The sequence below is a fragment of the Grus americana genome, chromosome 3 (assembly GCF_028858705.1).
Source record: "Grus americana isolate bGruAme1 chromosome 3, bGruAme1.mat, whole genome shotgun sequence".
Lineage (NCBI taxonomy): Eukaryota > Metazoa > Chordata > Aves > Gruiformes > Gruidae > Grus > Grus americana.
The window spans coordinates 86,954,841-86,980,879 of NC_072854.1; the positions used below are offsets into that span (position 1 = coordinate 86,954,841).

Below are 26,039 nucleotides of genomic sequence, written 5' to 3' on the forward strand. Positions count from 1 at the left end.
AGAAAAAGGTTGCCAGAACCTTTCCCTTACTATAAATGGAAGTTGGTAGATTTTTATCTCAGTCTAGTAGGCCAGAGTCATCTCAATAGAGGAGGAAAAGAATAAGAGTGCATCAGTGCTTAGGGAGAGGTAAGTCAGTACATGACCAAGCTGCACCAATATAAATCATTATCTCTGTCCATTTCTTCATGAAAGAGCTATCTTTGCTAGTCTGCTGAGGTACTCTTGATACATACTGTTCTGCCAAGGTGGGAACAAAAGTAAATAGGGTTCACCTAGTTAATATTGCAGGATGACTTAGTGAAGCTTACAGACAACTCTGCATTGATTTAATGTCATCTGCCTCTCCAACCTCCATGTTCTTTTTTTTGAATTTTGAATGTAAAATTTTTAAAAGAGAAGATAACATCATTAAGTCTTTGTATCTGAACCTCAGAGCCCTACGTTCAGACCCTGATCTGGCACAGGTCTCATCACATGTTGACCCATGTTTCTGGAAGAGCTTCATCAACCCAATCATCTGGTAATCCCTCTCCACTGCAAACTTCATAGATTGATATTCTTTTAGGGTAGTTTTGGATCCCTAAGCCTTACCTTAAATTAGCATGTCTGCACACATTCACAGCACCTCTGTGTTAGAAAATGCTCTCATTCAGAATCACCCTAGAGCTGCAGTCCTCATTGTAATCCCATTCCTAAACAATGTCATGTCTGCCTACTTCAGTAACATGCTCATACTGCTATATACTCCTGTTACCATGGAGAAACAAAACAGCTAACAGCTTTGAGGCACACCAAGAGATTACTTACTTACCCTAAAACATTCAAGCCTGTATATAAAGGTACAAGTACATAAAGTAAGAATCAAACCCGCTCTCCTAGCCGCAGAAATTTAACACAATCAACTTGAGAATTTTTTTTAAAGTCGCTAAGGCTTTCTCTTTATTAAACCACTTGGAAGGCTGAGCTTTTTTTTTTATTTTTAAAAGGAGATTAATTCATACCATAGTAGTAAGGGTACTATCTAACCACTCAGTTACACTACCAAACAAACATCTGCAAGTGTGGTAGGACTGTGCTTTTGAACTACAGTATTCTGTTAGCCATTATTATAAAGGGAGAAATCCGAGTTATTTTCAGATGTCAGGTGATTTAATTGTGGTAACAACAGCATTTCTTATAAAGCTAAGTACATAAAATACACAGATAACTGATACAAACATGTAACCTTAATGACAGCCTCTCCATGTAAAAACCCCACAAATTAAGTTTTTTGTTGTTTAAGTTAAATACATATTTCTTACACATTTGCCTCTGGGGAAAAATCTTTGAAGATAGCTCCCCTGTCCTCTTTGAGTCCTGTGTCAGGAGTTTGCTTCTTCCCTATTCATACTTTGAAGGGGAAAAATAAGGGAATATGCTCTCCTCATTGCTGTACCCTCTCTTAATTCAAATAGTAGATCCTTCAACTCAGCCTTTCCTAGATGAAGCAGATAGATACCAGCCATATCATAAAAATGAGTGTTTGGCAATGCAAACTTCTGAAACAAGAAAGTGCTAGAGGAAAGCACTTTAGCTTTAATTTGCAAAGCCGCTACTTCTATGATAATGATGGCCATATGAAAAACAAAATATCATTGCTGATAACCACAAGCAGTCCTCTATTAAAATTGTCCTTTCTTTGGTCTCAAAATATATTAAAAAAAACTTCCTTTCCATTTAAATGGAAAGTGACATCTACCCATACACAACAGATGCAATTCTATGCACTTTATTTATCCATCATATAACATTTTCCTCCTTTGCGACTTTAACTTAAGAGAATGTTTTTCTTTCCACACCAGTCTCCCCTCTCAAAAGTAATTTGGTATCCTCCCTCGGGGACTTGGCCCTTCAACAGATCAGTTACTCTGGTTTCCCTCACTTTTGTTTGTGCTCCTTTAGACTTCAATTAGTTGCTTTCCTCACCCCTGATGTTCTTTCCATTATTCACCCTTAGTCCTTCCAAATGCCTCTCTTCCTCCTGTTTGCCAAGAGCAGTGACAAAGGAGTGACAAAAGGAAGAGCAGGCTTTCAGGAAGGGACTGGATAGTCTCAGGGTTCCCATCTCACCTGGGCTTTGAACCTTCTTTGACCCTTTCTGTACACCTTCAATGTTGCAGGAGGACCCAGTTATCTTTTCCTAGTTCTGCTCTCTCACAGCCTTGTCTGTCCTGTTCTGGCTGTTCTTCTCATGCTTTACCCTACATCTGACCATCACAATATGCTCCTGGCCTCTTCTCTATGTCCTTAACCCATCTACCCTCAATTAATATTGCCTTCAGAGTTCCACGTTCAACATACCATTACTTTAAAAAGAGAATATAATTCTTGAAATACTCTGCTGCCTTTTATGATAGCAGGGAACATGTGGAGCAAGTCTTTTCTCTCTCCCCCTTTTCATCTCTCCTCATGAAATCCTCATTAATCATTATTAGAGCCAGTCAGAAAATTTCAGACATTTTTAAAGTGCTAATTTGTCACAAGTGAGGTTGCGTGACAAAGGGTCAGTTCTGATGATTTCTTAGCCCAAAGAACCCCCTATTTATGTTTCTCTGTAGATAGGCTTTATCAGTAGAGACTCTGCCAGGAGGTTGGGAGTTTGGAGAAATACCACTACACCTGCCATATGCTCCTCTTTCTCCAGCATTCACTACTGCTTACTGTCAGAGTCAGGATGCTGAACTAGACTGACCTGGCCTTGTACTATCTATAATCTCTCCATGATATTTTAATACCAAATGAGGTCCAATTCATCTCAGAAATGAGGTGGTCATTTCCCATAATAAGGCCTATTATTTGCTCAGGACCTAGATCAGTTAGGTCCTAAGGATGCTTTTGGACCTAAGGATGGCTAGTGCCTGATTACAAGAAGAGCTAAAGGCATTCAAGGGACTGAAATTCAGGTTTCCAGCAGGGGTTTGGTTACCCAGTTCTTCTCAGTAGCATCTTTCTCTTATTACACTTCTGCATAGCATTCCCCTTTCTGCCACGGTACCCTTTGGGCCTCCAAGTGGGTTGTCAGGACAGAAGTCCTTTTTAAGAACCCAATGCCATTTTGCTTTTCCCATGTTAGGTGAAGATGAAGTGCTTCAGCAATCCCACCAAGCAGAAGGAAGGGCTGCAAAGCTACAGCGGGACATCACAAATCAGCCACAACCCATGTCTGTCACCACCTTTGTCACTGACCCCATTGAGACAAGAATCCCCCTTTCCCCATTTTCAAGAAGTAGCTTTTCTTGCTTAAAAAAGCCAAAAAACAAACCCAGGAGTTTGAGAAACAGTGTCTCAATTCAGAGCATTCAAAGACTCACACTGCTTCTAAGCCTTGCCTTGGAAAAAAGGCTACATCCTCCAACATTAAAACCCAGGATTCATTTTGGCTTTATTCAGAGCCATTCAGAAGTTTAGTGACCACACACTTATCAAGTGTTAGATATGAACTAATTTATAAGAAGACACTCAATTCAGGAAAGCAGGCACCTACGGTTTCTTGAGATTTTTCTTGTAACCTGCCACATATATACATTTACTAGAGTGTGGCTGTGAACTCAGAAAAATTAGATGGACTAAACCTCTCAGAATAGCAGTCAGGGACTATTAAGACAATCATAAGTAGGTTTTAAATTTGAGTGTCAGCTCCAGTGTACCTTCCTGCTAATATATCAGAAGAAACATATGGTCAATATATGTAACTAAAACCACCTGATCTTAAAGACAGATGCAAGAAGTGTGTGTGGCAGGACAGTTCACAACTGGCAGCCAACAGACCAGCTCTTGCCTAATGAAACTTTTCAGTTCAACCTGACTTTAAAAAAACAACAACCCTGAAACCCAAACAACACTCACACAGGCACTGAATGTCCAGATGACCACCTTCTTGGTTTGTCCTCCCCTCCTCCTCGAATGCTCTGCACCCTCTACAGCACATACAGGGCACTCCGGTCATCATTTTACTCTTTAAACCTCTTCAATACACCTTTCTTTGTTCCCTCTTTTGATGTTTTGGTTAAAAAAAGGGAAGTAGCCACACACTTTCTGTGGCACCAGAGTGCTGGTGTACAAGAAGTACTACCATGGTCCAACCACATACCTTAAATCTGTGATGGGCAAAGCTGTGTAAACACAGTATTTTTGAATATTCAGTAATCCATGTTAGCACGCTTTCAAGATGGCCATTTTTGTAATGAGGATACACCACACAGCTGAAGCCCAGAGCATTCACTAATGTACATATCCCAGCAATAGGATGCTTATTTTTTCCTTCCTGAAGCTGTTGGCTTTTTAAGTTCTACACCCTCAGGAGAGTACATGCAGACAGAGGCAGTACCTCAAACTTCTCACCAGCACTAGTTCCTACATAGGAAATACATCCAGTACATTAAAAAGAAAAAAAAATAAAAAGAAAGAATTGCTGGATGCCAGGTCACTTTGTCTAGGCACTGCTCTGGCAGTCCTACAAGGCTGTTGCTACAAAATCTTGATGTCTGCTGAGGTAGCTCCAGGAGACACCAAAGCATCAGAAAGCAACTGGAAAAGTGCAAAAATGCCTTTCCCCACAGTCTGGATCTCAGATCTCTTCACTCTTACCTTTGGAACCAGCACCCCAAAGTCTAGCGACTTTTCTATTAGGCCACAGAATATGTCAGCACAGAAGAGGAAAAACTCCTCAGCACAGTCAGTGAGAGAAGGGAACAGCCTTTTCCTTTCTGCCCTCTCTCTTGCCTCCCATTACACATGCATGGGCTCAGAAAGCTACACAAAACCTAACTACACACTAACAAACAAAAGCTTAAGCCTTAGTTACAACTTTAAGAACATACACCATAAATCAAGAAATATAGAAAAGCAGGATAAAGAAACAAGGTCAGAGGTTTGGGGGGGGGGAAAGGAGGGGGGGGTTGGTCTCATTGGGGTTTTTCATTTGTTTGTTTTTTAAGGAAACCGCATTTTATCCAATTAAGTTTACCTCACTGTAGAATGCTCCCTGGAAAGAGAGCCATTTTGTCATAGACTGCTCTTTAACCCACTCTGCTGGAGCAAATCTGCTCAGCCTTTCTTTATCTTCAGGATGAGGAAAACCAGCATCATTTCACATGACAGACTTAGCAGCAACAGAAACTCTTCTGGCAACACAATAAAGTAACTGCTAGCAAGTGGCACAGGTAATTTCCTAGGAAAGCATCCAAGCCCTCAGCAAGCCCCCTACAAACTCTCTGAGAGCAATTACTGGACAATAAGTATCAGAAGAAAAGCACTGTCACCTAACCTTGCTGTTCCACATCCATAGTCTAAGGATACTCCCAGGAGCACACTCTTGCCAGAAGGCAGGCAGCCCTTCCAGCAATTATTATAAACCCCAGCCAGGTATCCCATCAGGTCCCGCTGCTTTAAAGGAACAGTGCCAGCAAAACTGGGGAAGGGGGGAGAGGGTTATAGGTGTTCTAGGGGCTTTCTGCTGTATAGGAGCTAATCCAGGAATTAACAAGCTCCTAAACTATCCAAATAAAGTTTTCTGATAGCAAATATAAAGCAAAGCATCCTTTCAAATAACATCAGGCCAATATGTTTTGTGCAGCACCCAGAATTATCAGTATTGGCAATCCAAGGCTTTCTATCTATGTCTCAGGACCCCTGTGACTCTGCTGAGTTCATTACAGGGTCAGGGCCTAAATGAGATTCTGGATTTTATGAGTTCTTTTTTGTACAAAAGAAAACAAAACTGCCTGGCAGTTCCTCTATGAGATGAGGCATCTGTACATGTTTCTCCTGTTCCCTCCCGTTCCACTTACCAGCAAAGAAAGAGATCTCCAACAGCAAAAGTAAGAAGGTGAGCCCAGCATGGCAGTCATAACATGGAACTGTTTTAACAATCCTGTTATCATATACAGGACAGTGTTTCTGAATTAAAATAAAAGATGGTTTCTAAATGACAATAGCATGCTTGTCAAGAACTTAAAACTGAAATTATTGTTAAAGGAATGAAAAAAGACACATGCACTCCAAGAACAGCTCTCACACCTTCAAAACAAAGAAGAATCAGACTGTCTGCAATATCTAGAAAGTTGGGGGTTTTTTTATTGCCAATATATTCCACATGGGAATAGTTATGGACAGCACTAGGAAATTCTAATATAATGACAGACAAAATGTGATTAAACGTAAAGAAAACCCAAAACACTTGAAAAAGAAGCCATTACGTGAGAAAAAGTTATAACTGACCAGCTTTAAATGAAATGCATACACAGAAAATAATGTCATAACTGATCAGCTTTCAAGGAAATGAATGCAGAGCATTCAGACGGTAAATCTTTAAATGAATGCTTAAACCCAACTTTTTTCCTCTATCTCCTATTTCTTCTCTGAAGCTGGACTCATCACGAAAGCCAACAGCTGTTTTTAACTCCCTAGTAACTCACTCTAGCAATCCCTGTCCAAGTTTGAGAGATATGAGAGTTTGTACCTAATGCCATGCTTTAGCAACCAGCAAGAAATCAGAAGAAAGCTTTAGGTCCACCATTTATTTGAAGCATCCTTATTATGGGGAAATATTTCCGGTAATATTTCCCTTCGTTCCTTTGTACTTCTCCCTTACTGGTTTACAGCTGTCCCTATATTCTCTCCCCCATTTGTATGTATTTCAAATACATTCATATACTTAAAAGACTTCACCATAATGATGCAGAACTTCACTTTGCTGGAACATTGAAATGTGTGGCTTGAACCTGACTCGCCCTGGCAGTAGATCGCAGTGTGCGGCAGCCCACATGAAATGAGTTGAAGATCTCCATCTGCTTCCAAGTGAACAAGGGCTGCTTTGGAGAAGGCTGCCCCAGATAACCCCCAACTGACAGCCTGGGAAGGAAGTGAATGGACATGGGTGCTGAGGCACTTTTTGCTTTCATTGCTGTGACCAGGTAACATATCCACAGAAGCCAGTTTGGATACTCAGCAGGGAAGCTTGTGTAAGGGTCAAAAGACTCCTCCTTTTCTCATGTCTTCCTCCTCCTCCTCCACCCCCGTGCAAACTGTTACGGGTGTGATGGGGACCACATTGGAAACTTGGACTTGTGGAGCTGGGGTCGGAGCGCTTCCCTTTGCAAGAGAGGTAGCCGAAACCCTTCGGGAGCCAAGGGCTGGTATGTGCTCATCACCCACAGCTAGCAGCACCTTGGGCCCGCTCTGCCAGGGAACAAGCACCTGGAGGCCAAAGACACCTCGGAGCCAAGGTTGGAAAAAGTCTGCCGCCTGATGCAAGAAAGGGAAGAATTTGGTTGGGACGAGTGCTATGGGCTTACAGGGAGGCTGTGGCTTGCAGACAGAGGGCAGGACAAAAAAGCGTGAAGGGCAAATGATGGAGCAGCCCACCCTGGGCGGCTGAAGCAGAAGGGCTGGTGGAGAAGCAAGGAGCCAGGGGTGGGCTGTCAGCAGCCTCATGCTGGGGTGCTACAGGGTGCTTTCTTGGGCGATAGCCAGAATGCGTTTGAATAAAGTGAAGTTTAAAAACATATTGAATAAATACCAGTGGTAAACACTGCTCTTCCAGAGTCTGTTCCAGATTTTAAGCAATTTTGTTGAAATCTAAAGTTTACTTTGCTTCTTTGGTTGAGTTTATTAAACTAATTTATTACTGCTTCTCCTGGAATCACTTCAGAGATTCTGTTAATTCTAGAGAATAACAAAAATGAGAAAACGCCTTAGAATTAAAAAAAGGAATTTTATGAAACACAGTATTTTAATTAGCAATAAAGTTGCTTGTTGCAGAGCACCAAGGTCTCTTAAAATCCTAAGAGCCTATATTTTAAAATAAAAGCTTTTAAAATTGGGTAACAGTATGTTAATTTTCTCCTTTCTGCCCTTTAGGTATATTTGGAACCACATTTGTAAGGTTAAAGGACAAGTATTTTCTTTCAGTACTTTTAACAGTCTGATGTTTTATCTGAATTGGAAACTGCATTTGATTTTTGTCTTCTTTTTTTCCAGTCTTTACTGTGCCTGTGTCTGCTGAAACTGGGGGTGTAAGAGAGGGAGAAGTGTGATTTACATTGGTGGAGCTTACTGCTTAACTCACTGGTGTTACTTGTGTGAGGTAAAGCTAAGCATACATATATGCCTCATGATTGGGATTGAGTATGAGACTGGGATTTTTCCATTAGCCATTTAGATATGCTGATATTTTGGATCACTAGATCCTCCTCTCGTTTCATTTTTTTTCAAAACTTAAAGATCCTTTATATATCATTCTGACATATACAGCTTTTCTATCTGATTATCTATATCCAGTTTTTCTTTCATCCTTTTGTTTTCTGATGCTTGTTCCAAGTATTTGACTGTGTTTTCTCATTTCTGTTCTTTATTTTTGTTCTGTTTTGAAATCCTCTCATTTAGGTTTCATTCTAGTTCTGCTAACACTAATACCTCACAGATCTTTTCTCTTCCCAGTGCATATTATCTGTCTTTCTCAGTACCTAACACATATGCTCTCTCTCTCCATCTTCCAGATATTAGCACTTTTATTCTTGATTTCCAAGTGACAGTGTAAGTGATTAATTCCACGCAACTATTTGTGATCACAAAGTTGACAAAAAAGAGCTCTTACAAGCTAGGTTTGTCTGTGAAACATTATGCGTAATATAAAATCAATTCTTATCGGCTGCAATCCACCAGGCTATTGAAGGATGTTGGGAAGATGGACAAAAGAATTTGGTGATGGCTCTCTTAAAAGCAGAAGACATCTTCCCAACATCAACCATTGGGTTGCTGCTAATGGCACTGGCTCCTTCATAACCAACCACACCATATGCAGATCCAGAAAACAGGCCTACAGCTTTGAATGATCTGTGAATTTATGGAGCTGCTTTTTTCTCCCTCTTTGTAACTCTGATATTACTGAAGATTGTCCTTACTGAGAAAAAGAGATGGGTATTTACTTCTTTCAGATCTCAAATCAGAGATTCTCCTCTGTGTTTCTCATTTCTCAAATCTATAGGGAAGCCAATAGCTCTAGGCTGATAACTTTATGCATTCATATTTTATGGCAATGAATATAGGTTGGAAAGTAATAAACACAGAGCTCTAAAAATCAGCTTCTTCCTTCTACTATTGAATCAAAGTAATCCCACAAAGACAGGAAACCTCTTTCAGTCCTTTCTGGGACTGTGTCACATTTACTGAGGAGACCTTCAGTCACTCCAGAAACTGGACTTCTGAAAATATGCTGAAAATTTTGGCTGCTGGAATTGTTTAGGAGAACAAGCGATTCTCAGACTTCTGAAATTTTAGATCAGAAGAATTGTGTATCTCCATGGCTACCAGATCAGTTCGTGAGCATCCTGGCAGATTTCTGGTAGCCATTTTGGAAGATTTCATAGGTAAACTGCTTAGTGAAAAGACTACGATAGCCATGCAGGCTTGCTGGTGAGACCAAGGCTGTATGTATTTGGCCATCGGTCATAAGGGAGGACATGTTATGGTACCACCTTGCTACTTGACCTTGTTAAACTTGCTGGTGTGAGGGCTAGAGATCAACAAAGTGGCACATTTAGTATCCTGGGATCTTGCAATCATGGTCCTGTCTACATCTCTGTGAAATCTGGACTTCTAGTGTGCAAGTGTTTCACTATGGGAAGAGGAGAAGTGGTGGTGCCACTGAAGGGAAGGCATAAAGGATGTGTCTTCTTCCAGGAGCATCTTTGGGTGTTTACAGACGCACACAGGGCACAAAAGGAGAACCTTTTCAAAAGGCTCAGTGCTCAGGTATGCCATCTGCCCTGGGTCCAGTATTCTTCCCACATGCCTCCCTTCTTGCTACAAGCTCTACGTTTTCTTATTCTACGTTTTCTTATTTCTACAAATTAACCTCAGTTCATCTCTTTAATACTAAACTTTAGTTCTGTCTTCAATCATGTATCTTCAACGTGTCTTGAATGCTCCACTACACTTAGGAGACAAACTACTTGCAAAGGGGATGGGGAAAGAGGTACAAATACTATCTCAAAGCTGTTCTATACTATTTGAAAGATATCCTAAAATATACAACACTAACACTTAGCCCACATGCAATAGATAAATGATACAATATCACTTTTCAGGTAAGGCATTCTGAGCTTTTGGAGGTTTGTTCTTAATCCTGTAGATAGCTACAGATGGAAAATCACTTACATGTGTTAGCGTTTGAAAAAATGGGGGTTAAAAGACTTATCCAGGGTCACAGCTGAGGTCTGGTAACAGAGAAACAGCACTTAATAATTTCACTGGCAGATTCTGTCTAGTTTAGCTACAGTGGTTTAAGATCTTACTGTCCCAGCAGTTGCACTCCTTGAGAAATGACAAAATGGGATGTGTGATCACTCCCTGGGTCACAGCTTTGTTTATCAATTTAAAGTATTAAATATGCTGTGCTGTGTTGAATAGCCAGGGTGAGGTGAAAGGAAGTGGAAGGAGACATACTGGGGCATCCATACGCGTTGCTATCTGATTCTGCTGTTACAGAGGGGGAGATGCCAGCTGGCAGTGGGAGGTAAGATCACCAGGAGACAACAGTATTGCCTCAAATCACTGCAGCAAGGTTTGGTCTTCACCCTCCCTCTTAGACTCTGTGTTTGGTTTGGTTGAGTTAATCTAAACTGACAGTAACTACAGCTTTCAAGGTGGCGATGATGTATACAGAAATGCCAATAAATACTGCTGTATCAGGAAAATATATATAAAGCAGATAAAAGATGTGTTCTGATTATATACTTCGATAAGCAATTATAAGAAAATAACTATCTCACACTGTGATACCACTTTTATTCAATTCCTGATGGTAAATCATGGTGCCAATGACATAAAACTGGGAAGAGGTTACCTATCTAGGGTTTACTGATCCTCAGTTTCAGATGGATTATTAAACTTGTACTTCCATTTTGTAAAGTTCAGTTAGCAGCTTAAAACTTGTGCATATATTAGGTAATCAATTTTCACTGTCCTGCATAATCTTAGCCACAACTTCCTTAAGTGAGCAGGTAATTGATCACAGCTTTCCTAATGCTGCAAATCTTTACATGTTGGAGTAATCTTACACACTGATCTGTGCATGATCAGTGTGTCTGATCAGCAACTGATCAGCAACTGTGGCTTAAGCAGTTGCTCCCTACATTATGCTGTATGAGTAGTTATGTGGCTATTCAGCAAATCATCATGCGGAGAAATAACCCCTTAGTACTTTGTTGCCTATTTGTTTTTCCTGGGTTATTTTTCAGGTTGTTTGTCGTTTCCCCGGTGTGGTTCATTGCACAGCTTCATAAACGCTGAAGTGATACAGCTCTGAATGTCCAACCCTAAGACAATTGAAATGGCTTTCTCAGGATATTTAAGTGCCTCTTTCTGTTAAGTCTCCTTTATCTGCATCTATTGACAGTATCTATTAGAATCAGTTTAGCATGTTGCAGTTTTCCCCACTCCTTAGGGCTCTGCATGTGATAACTGCTTGTCCTTCTGTCCCACAAGGCTAATGTCCTTGTCATGTCTTCCTTTGTAAACACTCACCTCTACCTTGCAGGTACCAACTGGCCATTTCACTCCAATAGTCCAAATGATTTAACATAATAAAGGTAAATTTGTTTTAAAATGGTGGCTGCTGTACTCTGCTGAAGGATGCAACTTCTATTTCAGAGCTGAACAAGGGATCATTTGTCCAAAATCAGTCTGTCTTTTTTTTTTTTTTTTTCCCCACCAGCTCTGTCAGCTAGTCTTATAAATTATGATGCTTCTTGTTTCAAGCCCCACTTTTGCTTCCTCGGTGGGCCTCCATGTGAAGAGAGCATGACTGAAGCTAGTTCAGGACGGCAGGCATCTGAGTTGGGAGAAGGCAAGCCAGCGATGGACCAAAAGCCCCTTCCACCCATAGATGGAGGATTGTGCCGAAAGCCTCAGGCTGCTGTTTGGTGGCAGGTCTGTGTTTCCTCAGCCCCAGTCAGCTGTTCTTACACTGTCCCCTCTGCTGAGCTAGCCCAGCTCACAACCTGGCAACCACAACAACAAAAAAGAGAGTATTTTTTAGCTGAATGGTTTCCTACCCGGATCCTTTCATGGCCGTGCCCTGGGGCATGGCAGAGAAGGCTGTACAAAAGCAGGTGGTGCCTCTGCTTGCCCTCCTGGCACAGGGCCACTGAAAACTCTTGGCTCATCCAAAGTATTTGTTACCTCTCTCAGCTTGAGTTACTGTGTCTAAATGGCTCAGTAGGCAAATGCTTCCTGTTTCTAGACTTACGACATACCTAAATAGTTACACTGGCAAAATTTACAAGTGGAGGAGCAGTTTTGATGGCTTATTTTTCCTGCTCCCTAGAATGAAGAATACAGCAAAATGTCAGCTCTTCTGGTAAAATTGGCCAAACTTCAGCCTTTGACGGTGTAACAGTCTATTGTGGTATGAATATTTTACATTCATAGCCAACATGCAAAGTCTCTGAGCACAGATTAGATTTTCATTAATGCAGTTACCTATCTTCTGGTCACAGTGCATCAAAGTCCCCTATCCCTCACGAGAGAATCAAACAGGAGTTCAATTTCTTTCTTATTCTAAAGGCAGGGAAATAGTCCTTGGATGTGTCTCAATTCTGTTCCTTTCTTCCCCCTCTTATGCAACAAAGTATTTTATTTCAAAGTGACTTTCATTTTACAACAGTATGTCTATACAGGAAAGTTTACAAAACATTTTCTGTATAGTATCTGTAGTTAGATCAGAGTTAACATTATTTGCATATGGAAATTAATTTAATCTCTGCAAAGTTAAGGTTTATTTTTAAGTAATGAGAAAATACCATGAACCTGGAAAAACAAGCTAGCCATGCAATTAGCTCTCTGAATAAAAAAACCCTGTGATGAAGGAGCATTGAGGTGATGCTTATGCTATAACACTAGTCTTAATCCTGTGCCATGTCTGTCAGTGGAGATGAATAAATTGTGAGTCAAATTAAGATCAGTCCCACAGATTTTAACCTTATTCCCACTGCAATTCTCAAGGTAACATGAGCAGGTAGTGGGGTCAGACTTGTAAAGTGAAATCCTGAACACATTAAGTTAATGGGATGTGTTATAGAATATGATTTTCTCCCTTACTGTCCTACCATAGATTTAAAAGAATAATGCTACATAAATTCTCCAAACATTATCTTCACAAGCAGATGGTCTAGAATTTCTTTTAATAAATGAAAACTCGCATTCTAAAGAAAACAGGAAAAATATTAAGTGCTTAAATTGATGGGTTTTCTTATACCCAGGTCCATTTTGATTTTGGTTATTACTAACCTAGTGAGTGCAGCAATACCTTTGTAAAATGTACTTTGGGCCAATTTACCCACGCTATGGCCTTTATACCCTTAAATTGCATGTTATCATTATAACAAACAATGAAATAAGAGCTTTATTTAAAGGCTCGATTCACAATATTGGTAACATGAACATAATGCCAGTGTTCAATATTCCCATTCAATTGTGATTGTCCAAATGTCAGTCTGAAATCTACGATTTTGTGGTTTTCTCATACATCTATTTTTACACAGCTTCTGGATAACTACATTATTAGAGGGCCTCCCTTAAATATTAAACAACAACCAAAGAGTCTTTTGATTTTTAAGAACACCAGAACAAGCTTTCTGGATCATATCAAAGGTCCCTCTCTCTGAGCATCCTTTCTCCTAGTGAGGCCTAAAGCAGGAGCTCAGTGGAGAACCAGGGAAATGGATATATCTTGAATACTTTCTCAGCCTCCTACAAATGCTTTGGGATTCAAGGATTTCCTGAGCAAGAGACATGAAAGAGTATTTCCATATATTCAGTACCACTCATGGATTTTTCTTCTTTTCTTCCCAAGTGCGTAAATTCAGTGATTTGATAGTATATTATATGGGGAATTTTTGGCACGGTACTGAAACATGTGCAAAGAACTTTTTCAAAAGAAACAGAGAAGTGAAGAATGGAGTTTGCATTCATGTTGCCAACATCATTGCTTTTGTCTCTTGCAAGAGCAGTTCCACTGAAGACGTCTTGCTGCTCCAGAAGTCCCTCATTCCTAAATATCAGGCTGCTGGCTGACACCTTCTAGGCTCCAGAGGAACACAGGTGTCTTGGATATGGAAACCAAGGTCTTCATTCAAGGAAGCAGGCTTTCTTTACCAGGATGGGGCCCTTGAACTTGGCTCAGTGTTGAGTGGTGAGACCCTGCTGGCTGTGGAGCATGGGGAGAAGTACTCATGGCAACCTGTGTTGCTAGGCAGATGGATGATTGTGTTTTGTTCCTGCCACAGTGTTCTCGGCGATCCTTGCTTCACTTCTAGATATAATTAATGGTAATAAAGGCTGAAGGTTAAAATATGTGGATCTCTAGGGCCGTTTCTGTGCCTGGGCGGGATGGGGAACAGCATCGTGGCACTTACATATAAAAGTGAGAGCTCTTTTCTGCTGCAGCTCTTTAGACGTAGTCCCAGAGGCTAAGCCCTGCCTGTAGCTCCTTGACACTGAGGAATATTGCTGAGGGAAAGAAATGCTTCCTTTTTCCCAGTAACTCATTTTTAATGCATGTTCAGACAATTTTTCTCAAATGCAGCTTTTTTGAAGCTGGACAGGAGCTGCTAAAGATCCATAGGATCAGAGCTGTATATGAGCTGAGCAGCAAGAGATATTTGCCAGGATAGCTCCAATGCCATCCCATGGACCGAGAAGGATTTGAGATGCTGCTTTTCTAAGTGGCCTTCAAAACTATTCTTTTTCCCTTCCTTCTCTCCTTCTGAGTTTTACTTACAGACTCAGCCACCACTGAGCTTTCTGCCTCTAAAAGAATATCTCACCCTTCCTGCCTTTCTCCCTCAGTTCGAATGGTCCAACTTCCTGGCTGTGCTGATCCAGATGCTTGTTGGACCCTTTACCGAATTTCTTAACGTGGCAGAAAACTATTTACTTTTTGATAGATTGTTTTTCTACTAGTTCAGTGACTCATATCTGCTCTCAGTGAATGGTGAAGCCAGCACAAGGTAGAAGGGGGATGTGCAGCCAGCAGTAGAGAAGGAAAGACAAAACTTGAAGAAAGAGCTGCCCTTTCAGCATTGGTGAACTCCCCATGTCTCATGGACTCATACCCTCTGACATTTTATTTAAGAGATCAGATTTTGGGCTTTCAGATTCATTACCTGTATGAAAAATAAAGGAATTCCCTTGCCAATTTATGTGCTTTTTGTTGTTCTGTAGGTCAGAGCAGGAAGACTTTTATTTTTCAAAAAGAAAACAAAATGGTGACAGATAAGGTTGATATGAAAATACCAGCAGTCTGGAAGAGGTCAATGGTAGAGCCAATAATGGTGGGCATGCCTTTTTGTCTGTCTCTACTCACTCTGTTAGGCTTCTCTTCATCTGGTCCAAGCATAGGATTAAAGTCTGCAGTAACAAAGAGAACAAGACAGAAGAGAAGCTGCCTTCCCTCCCACACATCAAGGAACAAGGTAGCTGCTCTCAGAGTATTTTACCCAAAATCTGAAGGGAAAGATACAGTACAGGCAAGGAATGATGGAGTCTTTTTCTCATTTTTATCTGGTTGCTGTGTATCATTTGGGTGAACAGATAATGTTTAGGTAATACTAATACCGTTTTGAAGAAGCTGTTTCTGAGTCACTCAAATCAGCTGCTGATCCCAGAGAAGTGGAATGGAGATACCAAATGCACTTGGGTCCTTCATGTTATATTGGTGAAAAAGGGCACTGCGACACAGAAACAGCCTCCTGAGTGGCAGGGCTGTACCCATTTAGCTACAGGGGAGTTACAGGCAGACTCCTGCAAATGAATATGCTTCCTCGTGTTTTCAGTAATATGGTCCCCAAGGACCCACGGAAGGAGTTCCATACTGAAGGTCTTCAGCACATGTTCAGAGAAAAGATATGTCAAATGCTGAAAACCTGAAACTGCAGGAGGAGACTGCTTTGTAGGATGTTATTATACCTCCTTGAACTGCTTTATCCTTTACATCACTTCTCCCATTTTAGAGCTGTTTTTTGTTGCTGAACAAAATTTCCGAACATATGCATGGAAAATATACAAAATGTGTGATAGGACCCTGATAGCTGAGAGGAATGTATGTGACAAAATTAGGTGCAGAGGCAAGGGTATCTTATGTTTATTAGACTTCAGTGGATTCAGGCTTTATATCAACAATGCTGGTTTCTTCCCTATTTTTCCCTGAGATATTTTCTGACATTTTTAAAATGAAAAATTACAAGTTTAAAAGGGTATGTTCTCTTCAGAGGAGCTCTTTAAAGATCTCGCATGCAGCAGCTGATATTTCAAGCTGTTGAATTAGTAGCTCTGGGTTTCCTTTTGTACTTGTCTGTGCCAAAATGCGATTAGTTGTTTCAGCCCACTCATACCCTTGGTTTGAGATGTCTGTGCATTAAGTTAGAAGGGAAACAGTCATGTGGTTCAGGTCCAATATTTGATCTGCATTATCATTGTTAGCATTTTTTTCCTACATAGATTTTTTTCAAGATATGTTGCCAGGAAATTTTAAAGCAGCGAGTTCTCATTTTGAAGTGCTTTCTCATTCCATATTTTGTTCTGCTCCTGGAGACAGGCAAGACACCAAAGCCCCGTGTGTCAGGAATTGGGGGAAGAAGGGGAAACAGGTGCTGACACTTGGCTGAAAGCTATGCAAAGCAAAAGGAAACTCCAGGCTGGAGCAGGCGATGTAAAAGAAGCCCTTTGATTTACAGTAATTCTCCTGAGTGGAAACTCAACAACATGGGCAGGACGGCGCAAAATAACTGTTTGCTGAAATTAGTATTAGCTGTAGGTCACACGAGATTCTTGCAGCTAGGCTAAAGGTATCAAACTTAACAAGTACAAACATCCAAGATTTGACCAATACTTTTATATCCTTGGAACAATGCTCTCCCCGAGGAGCTACTGTAGCAGCTCGTGAGGGCTGGAGTCAGCTGCTACAATGGGTCATTTTTTGGCATACAAAACCTGTAATGGCTGTTGCATACTTCACAATTTCCCCTTTCTTGATCGGCTTTTACACACCGCTTTCGTTACTGTCCCTCTTGGAGGAAATAAAGACAAGCGTGTGTCAAATAGGAAAGGGTGGTGAGGAAAGCCAAGTGCAAGCCCTGGTGAAATTGCTGGGGAGATGTTAAAAGTAGTGGCCTGAGTGGAGTTGCTGTGTTATCATGTATTTGCAGTGACTCACTTCAAGTCAAAGGCTACTGTAAAAACACATGAATCTCAAGAAATTCGCATGTTAGGCAATATTTGTATCTATTTTAAAGCTGAATGTTGTTCATATTTTGGGTGTAGATTTGGCATGAAAACCTGAGTGACTGGAACAGGATTTTTGAAAGCATTTATTAGGGAAATCTGGTAAACACTTTGAATTAATGTAGCATTTGTAGAAGAGCTCTAAACGTCCTATGATGAATCAGATGATCCAGAAAATGACATAAGATATCTAATACCAGAGCACATTATTAAAGAACATGAAATTCCACAACTGGGGTAGGGGAAGGAACCGATAAGAAAGCTCTGTGCTTGGCAGGCAACGTATTTCACACTTCAGTTTCAAACATGCGGCTGATCTACCACCACCACCAGGATCTACAACCAGGAAAGACAAAGGTTTTGTGTGTGGAGGGGTTCAGGGAATAAGAAATGGGACCCCTGCAAGACTGAAAGAGAAGGGCCTTTCCTTCTGCTGCTGCTGCATCCTCTAACTTTGGCTGCCATGCTGTTCTCATCAAAACTTCTGTTATCAATTTGAAAGGAAACAAATCCGTGTTACTCCTGTAGTCAAACATGTAATCTGAAATATTTAGTTACTTTAATACTGTTGAAGTCTGTAGATAAGCTTTCAGAGGGATCAGCTTTGTTAGAGAGCATAATCAGCTGTTTTCCCAACAGAGTAAAAATGTATTCTCTTGGGTATCTATTACACCCTCTTTACCCTGAGCCATGTTCAATAAAAACACAGAAATAAGTGGCTGAAAGGCAAATAGCAAATGTTAAAATGTTATAAAAAAGCGGTGTTTTTAAAGCAAAGAAGCCCCATTTGCTTTCAATGCATTTTTTAAAATTTCAGGCTTCCACGAATACTGAGCACGTCCTAACTGTTTGTTTGAGAGGTGGGGATGAGGAGGAGTCATCCACACGGGCTTTGCAAAAATTTAGCATCTGACAAACAAGCACCTGCTGTGGCCAAGGTTTTAGTTCTAGGAATTTCATAAATATTTATTTTGTATGCATGTATGGTTGTATCTTGCTGGAATATTAATATTTATATTTTCTCTACTGTCACAGTTGTTTTAGAGTCAGAACCATGTATCGCAAGCAGGTCTGCTAAAACACACAGCTAAATTTAAACTGCACGGTTTTATTTAATATCTCTAAGACAGAATATTTTAGCTGTTTCGGCACGAGGATATTTAGAATAAAATGTTCTTTCACTTTCTGAAGCTCAGATACATGGAAATCTCTGCAATTGCGGGGCAAAATCTATTTTTAAGAGAAACGGAGTGCTGTGGAGTGGGAGGTTGAAGGGGCTCGCAGGGGGCCTGGCTGCAAGGCCGGGGTGTGGAGGCCGCGGGCCCCTGCCTCACAGCCCACACGTGGGCGTTGGTCTCCTTTTCCCTCGCTTTAGCACAACGGGGAGCGACACCCTGAACCCCAGCGTGGGGTGGCCGGGGCCCTGTGGCCTGGGGAGCAGGCAGGGGCTGGGGCCTCCGCGCAGGGATCCAAATTTTGGGCTTGATCGACGTCTCGGGGTGACTGCAGCCGCGGCTCCCCTGCCCAGCGCAGTACTCGAGGCCCGGCACGCAGAGCCCCCAGCAGACTACTTCCATCATCTTCCATTTGCTTTTTACGTTAGCAGGCCGCGAAGGCCGCCAGCGAAGAGCTTTTCCAGGGTGGAGGGAAGGTGGCTGCGTCTGTCAGTTCGGCCCGGCCTCGCCGCGCCCGCTCGCGGGGAGCCGCGGCGGCTGCGAGGAAAGCCGGCGGCAGGAGAGAGCCCGGCCAGGCCCGCGTCGCCATGGCGACGGCGCGGGGCTGCTGCCATGGCGGAGAAGGAGGGGAGCGGCGAGGGTAAGGCCGGACCGGGCCGGGGCCTCCAGCTCTGCGGGGGGTGCGGGAGGGCTGGCGCGGGGGACGGGCCGCCGCCGGGCACCGGCCGAGTGGGGCCCGCCGCGGCGTCCGGCGGCGGGAGAGGCGGCGACTGGTAGTGTCTGCCCTTCCCGGGGCTGCTGCCGGGGTGGCAAACGGACACGCACTGAGACATGTGTGTGTGTATATATATATATGTCTATGTGTGTGCATGTATGCATATATGTGTGTGTATATGTATATGTATGAATGCACGCACTCATACATGTTTTCACACACGTACAAAGACACCCCTTGCCCCCCATCCCACTCAAGGCGGCCAGCCCACTGCCTCCATCCACCTCAGGCCTGCCCTGCCTCAGGGCGAGGGTCTCCTCCCCAGGCCTCCCTGTCACGGGGGATGCCACCAGCTGCTCGCTGCGATGTCACCAGCTGCAGTCAATGCCACCCGCAGGCGATGGCCACAGGTGCTGGCAGCCTTATGGTTGTGTTACCGCCTCGCAGGGAGCACCCAGAGCTGATGGCGGCAGGGCCCAACGCCTCATCACCGCGTGGGGTGGCTTCCAGGGCAGCCGGGATGGCTGAACCAGCTGCTGGAGGCAGTTGGTCGTCCCCCCATTGCAGTCATTTCGGGATGCATCAGGCTCTCTCTGCCAGGAAAAAGTAATCTGTGCTGCCGATAGCACCATGGCTTATTTTTAGAGGCAAGCCCGTTCTACTTTAGGGAGCGTTGCCAGAAATTATATTTTACATGCTAAAGGTAATTCCTCCTGCAAGGATATTCAAGTATTGTTTCAAGGAAAACGTGCTTTCTGGAAAACTCACAATATTGTGACTTCTAAAATCTGTCCTTTCCATAAGTTAACTTGTGTGTGTTGTAATAGTTTGCAAATTCTGAACATTGTATTTGAAGTAATCTAAATAATGGATTATTTCATATTATTTAACAAAAACCCGATATAGTCCATAGAAAAATCCTATATAAATAGTTGCTGTGGATGGTGCTGAATGAGTAATTTGATTTTGGTAGAAGTATTTCTAGCATGCACTTTGCAGTATAGATCCTGCAGAAATTAAGAAATAAGACTGATGTAGCCTCAGTGAGGACTGTTCTAAAAGCAATATTTCTTTTATATTGTTTTTTGTTTAGTCTCGTGAAAGCATATTTTTTGCGTCTTTCCAGTTTTGCAAATGAAGCTGAGGCACAGTGCTGGCAGGGGTGGATAGAGATGATAGGATAACAGCCTAGAAGTCTGCCGAACCATCTGAGAAGAGGGAATCTGGTGTTCTGGCAGGATAACAGTAATATTGGGAAGTTCTGGCTCCATATATTTTGGGCACCCATATGTATGATAGTGAGATTTTGCACCATTTTGTCAAGCCACAGGCAGAAACTCTTGGAGAAGGAAGGTCATGGGTTTTTTGATTGCTTGATTAATGGCTTTTAATGCCGCTTTTGTACTTTCAAAGTGACAACGTAAGAAGTTTAATTACTGTATTACTGAAAACAGACTCTCTTGTTGTTTTGTTTTTTTTTCCCTTGCACTTCATGTTTTTTAGCATCCTGTAAAACACTATTCCCAGTAAGAGTATCAAATGTCATCTTCTAGAGGAATATTGTGCTGTCGTCCTAAACAACCTTGACCCATAAACTCCATTCCTGACCCTACCAGTCTTCCCAATGGGTCATGGAAAGCGACATATGCCTGGGCTTTGGTTTCCTAGCTGTAGAAGGACAATAACCTGTCTCACATGGACGAGGCATCTGACTTACCTTCCATCGCTCATGAGAATCATAGTCTGTTATTAGGCAAACCAGTTACTTATTGCCTTATAAACGTGTCTCGTTATTATAAACACAGTTGAGGTAAGCTAACAGTCAGTGTCTCATTAAACTGCAGAAGCAATCCCATAAGAGTAAGTCGCTTACACCCATTTCAGAGTTGCTATTAGCCTTCTTGCAGATAGCAGTTAGAGGGTTAATGAGGATTCCCCGATTCCGGATTCACGCATCAATCATGCTTTCTTCTGACAAGCATTCCACATCTATGCAAACTGCAACTTTTACTTTACTATGCTTCACACAGAACAATAACATTAGTTGTATTGCCAAATAATTAGTCTTCAGGGTATTGCTCTCGGTTCTTTGTAGAACTGCAGTTCCACCAGCTTTCATGGTAAAGGTTTCCCATAGGTCCTATTTGTTTCAAGTTTTGTCTTCTTCAAAGTTAAAATGCCTGCTTAAATGTTTTACAGATGTACATGATGCACACAAGGAAAACTGGTGAAAGGCCAAATCCTGCCACCTCTTGTACATCATGCTACTCACATGAGTATTACACTCTGATGCAATTCTTGTGAATAAAATCGTGCATGTGCATAAATGTTAATGGGATCACGCCCATGCTATCTGTAGCTCCATGTTTTATGGATGAATTTATATCCCTACATTTGTGTTTTCAACATCGTTTAATGTTTTTTCTTCATACCCATCTGATTACGCTAGACTGTTTCCTTAATCTTTCTCTTCCGTGTATTTGTCCGTATCTTCTCTCCGATCATTCTGTTTCTTTCCCTTTTTCTGCTACTTAATTCAGTCTGTCCTTCCATTTGCTCTCAGATACTTTCTTTGTAATTTGACATAACATGTCAGTTTTTCTAAGTTTTAATATCTCTGATCTCAATACTGATGTTACCAGAACCTGAAAGCAAAATGTCAGACTGGTAGTGCCTGAAGTGGAACTAGACAGAAGACAAGGCATATTTTTCTCCAGCTGGGATGTAAGAAATCACATGAAAGTACATAAAGGAGAGAACGCTCAGTGTTCCTATATCATTATGGTAATGTTATGTAATTGATCAGTATTAGAGTTTTTCTAAGACCATATTCTTTGTGCCAGTTAGCACATATTTAAAATGCAATTAATGTCATGAATTTTAATCCAAAAGGAAGTATATTAAATAGTCTGAGCTCCTGTTTAACCCACTTATGCCCATATGAAACTGAATAACTAGTTCTGGATAACAGATGTCCTCCAGAAAGATACCTGATTCTGACGCAAAGACCTGTGGAGATGGAGAATAGCCGTTCTGTGATGGTGGTTTTCTCTGGTAAATGATTGGTAGTTGTTCTGGGTAGTTTGAGTTACAGCTGTGATATGTAATCAGGCCTCACAGATCCTTTTCCCCACTTATGAAACAGTCATATGGAGGTTGTTAGTGGAGATGGGAAAGAGTTTTCACTCCAATTTTCATGCCTTATGTAAGTATGGTAGCAGTGTGTTCAATTATACGTATATATCTGTTCTTTACGTGCCCTGGTGTGCTGCCTGGCACGTTGGGGAAATCAGAGATTTACTGGAGTCAAATTTGGTAAGAACTAGCTACATATCCTATTCAACTACCACCCTCTTGCAAAGAAGCAGAGTTGCCCCTGCTTCACCTGCCCTGCCAAATCCTTCTGCCTCTGGAGGCAGGATCTAAACCTTCCCACTCCATGTCACCTGGCTCTGCCTGCATTCTGTATTGCTAGAAACGTTGAAAATATGCTAACACTGCTCATTCTGTTTTAATAAAGTTGTGAGTCCAAGCTTAGAGAGCCTAGTAGTTGCTACGAGCACTGTAAGCAGTTGTAACCATTAATTCTGCTCGGGGCGCACTTAATTAACATGAGAGTTTCAAACCTGACACAGAAAAGCGCTTAAGCTGTGTATGGCTTTGGGGAATCCTGCTGAATGGGATAATATGATGCACATGATGCTTAAGCACATGAGTACATTTAAGGGTCTTGCTATATTGAGGATTTTAAAACGTAATTTTGAGGGTTTCACAAATAAGCATCAGCATTTGAAAGGTACAAAAGCTATGGATTAAGCACTCACAATAAACCTTCAGGCTAACGTAGTCTATCAGGCAAATTATCTCTAATTTTAAAAGTGGCAGTGTTTCATTTACAGAAAAAAATACAAAGTTAGTATGAGTTGTTAAAAATAAGTAGCTTTCATAGGGCTCAAGCAGGGAATATTTCAGCTCTAGAAGAAAATCTGAATATATGAGATCACTTAGGAAATCAGTGTGCAGTTTTATCACAGTGGAATTTACAGATGAACACTATGAATATTTTTATGTCCTTTTGTTGACATTGCTGTGAGAAATTGCATGAGAAAAAGAGTTTATAACTTTTATTAGACTGTAATGCAGTTTAACATGCACCTTGACATCAGTCTGAGTTATGTTTTAATATTTGTACTTATTTGAGGCTGAAACAAAAATTATATCCATCTCCCATGGACAAATGCAGTCTGTAGATCGGATCCTTTTGGCTATACTCCTGCAGTAAAAGAGGAGCTCAAATGGATGTAGAATAGGTAATTGCAGATTGACAGGTTTCTTGTTTCCATGGTGCATAAAACGGCAGAAGTTTTTCAGTTTGGCTCTACTTCTGTCTGACTTATTGAATAAAAAATTGGCTGGTGTGCAGAAAGGCTTTAAACTTTTTTGTCTTTTAAACAATGCCAACCAGCAGATCTGCAGTGCTGACAGGGAGCTCGAGAACTCCCACAAATTATCTTTCCCACAATAGTTAACATGTTATTAAGAATTTCCATGTCTACATACTAATTATCCTGAGATCTGAGAGGCTGGGGTTTTTGCAATTTAGGAGTACCTTTATTTTTTGTGAATAGATACTGCTTCATTGCTATTGGCAATAAGATGTGGTGGGTTAAAGGTTGTGGAAGGGAAATGGTCTTTTGGGTAACTGAGGTCTGACACGAACCTGTTGTTGAGCGTGCTCAGCAGAGCCCGTGGGCTTTAGCCCCCAGGTGGGGGGTGGCGGGGGGGTGGCCATGCAGACGGAGGTGCTGGTGACATCACTGCTCTGCCCCAGCCAAATCCTGCCGCGGAGTCCAGCTGCTGCTGCTGCTGTTTCTGCCATGGGGGTATGGTTGAGGTGTGTGTGTGGGAGAAGCTGAAAATAGCTCCTAAACATCCTGCGAGGTATCCCGAGGGGAGAGGTAGCTGCAGCAGCGATGGTCCAGCCCAGCCTGTGCGGGCTTTGTGCCCAGCACGGCAGCAGCATCGGGAAGGGCACGGGATGGTTAGAGATGGGGCTGGGGGTGGCCAGGGAAGCAGGGAGCTCCCTGCACATAGTCTGCAGCTACCTGGTGCGGGTGTAAAAGCTATTGGCATGGGAAGGGGCAGGAGGTCCCAAAACCTACCTCTGGCCCCCATGGCTTTTAAGGTTGGATTACGTGCTACCTGACGGGTCTCGGGAGATATTTTTATAAATGGGCTTTATTTGTAAATGTCCATCTTTAAGAAAGTACAGACTCCCAACTTTTTGGAAGTGTGACATCCTTACTGTTAAATGTTATATAGGTGTGGGTAGTATGTGAAAGCCCCATGAACTTAAGATTGGAAGGGATTTCCTTGAGTCCAGCCTGGGGCTGTATGCAACCACAACCTTCAAAAGCTTACCAAGCTCCATCTTAGAAATGATGAGGATTATTGTGTCGCTGGTGGAAGGTCACAGGAAGTTCAGGACCATTACTACTGATGGTCAGGTTGAAAATGAGATATGAATTTTGAAATTTATCCCTTGTAAGCTTGTATCCCTTGTTTTCCCTGTTTGCCAACTTTCTCCTTTAGTTTAGCCTGCTTCAGATGGTTATAGAAATAAGTCTTATTCCCCATTGATGAGAAATGTAAATGTCTTAAATGTGTCAGCTGAAATGCTGTTCAAATTCAGAATATTACTCTTAGGCAAACAAAAAGAAAATTGGAGGTTTGTATTCATTCACGATATGTAAAGAAAGTGATTTAGCACTGTAAGTGATACTTTCAAGACAGCTCCTTAAAAACACAAGCAGCTGCAGCAAACCCCTGTAATCCCTTGTCATTTTGTTTCACTGTAACAGTCTTCCTTTCCTTGGTCAAAGTCCTCAGCCAGAGTAGTGTGGATAGAATTGCAACCAGTCTAGAAACTGTATTTTTTAAACCCATTTGAGACCCTGTCAGGTAAATTGAAGGGCTTGTGATACATTACAGAATAATAGCATGTATTAAAAGTCATACTTAAAAACCCTCATTCTCCCATTATATTGTAGACAATTATGGTTCTTTCAAAAGAAGAAAGTTTACAAACTGCTTTATTCTAGCAATGCTACTGTGGTGCTGTAGTTAAACTTTGTAATGTCTTATGTTTAAAACAAATTAATTCTCAGAGCACTAATATCCACTTGATTCTAGTCTCTGGTTCCTGACCACCTGAGCAATCAGTGTGCAGAGGCAGTTTAGCAGGCATATTCAATTTATGAGGTGTTCGGTGCTGCCACACATGCAATCAGATGTACCTGCACACCATTGGTGACAAGGTACAGAATGCCCTGTTGGGGCCTTCCCATGTCATTGCCAGAGCGAGCCGCTGTTGTGGGGCACACAGCAGCCTGTGCATTACTGCATGGAGCTTGGTGTGGGGCGTATGTGTTGTAGGCTGTGGGTGTCAGAGTTGTCCTTTGTGGCTCTTCCATCTGCCTCTGGGGCCTGCACTGTGGAGAGTCTGGGAAAAATGGAGACAAATGCCTTCTGCGACCACACAGCATAGCAGCATGGGTTGTGCTCTGCTGGTGTCGCAGCCTAAGTAAGCTCTTCCTTTTCAGCAGCAGCTGGAGGTATAGCAAGATTCTCAGCATCATCAAGAGAGCTATATATCCTGGCAGGGCAGTTTGCTGGTGGTGGTAAAAGAGAATATAAATATGGGTTAGACATAACTCTTTCATTATATCCCAGGTGTGGCTGAGATGAAGGATAGGGAACAAATTGCAACAGTGGAGATTACTGTTTTTGCCAGCTCTGAGCTGCAACAGGAGTGCTGACTGGTA

At 41.9% G+C, this 26,039-nt stretch overlaps 1 protein-coding gene across 1 annotated transcript in view; it reads left to right on the plus strand.

The window, feature by feature from the left end:
- The first annotated feature begins 18,826 nt into the window (after positions 1–18,826).
- EFCAB2 (EF-hand calcium binding domain 2) overlaps positions 18,827–26,039 on the plus strand; it is a 31,706-nt gene continuing 24,493 nt past the window's right edge. The window contains exon 1 of the mRNA XM_054821508.1: positions 18,827–19,140. Coding sequence (XP_054677483.1) covers positions 19,113–19,140 — 28 coding nt within the window. The 5' untranslated portion in view covers positions 18,827–19,112. The remainder of the gene's footprint in view (positions 19,141–26,039) is intronic.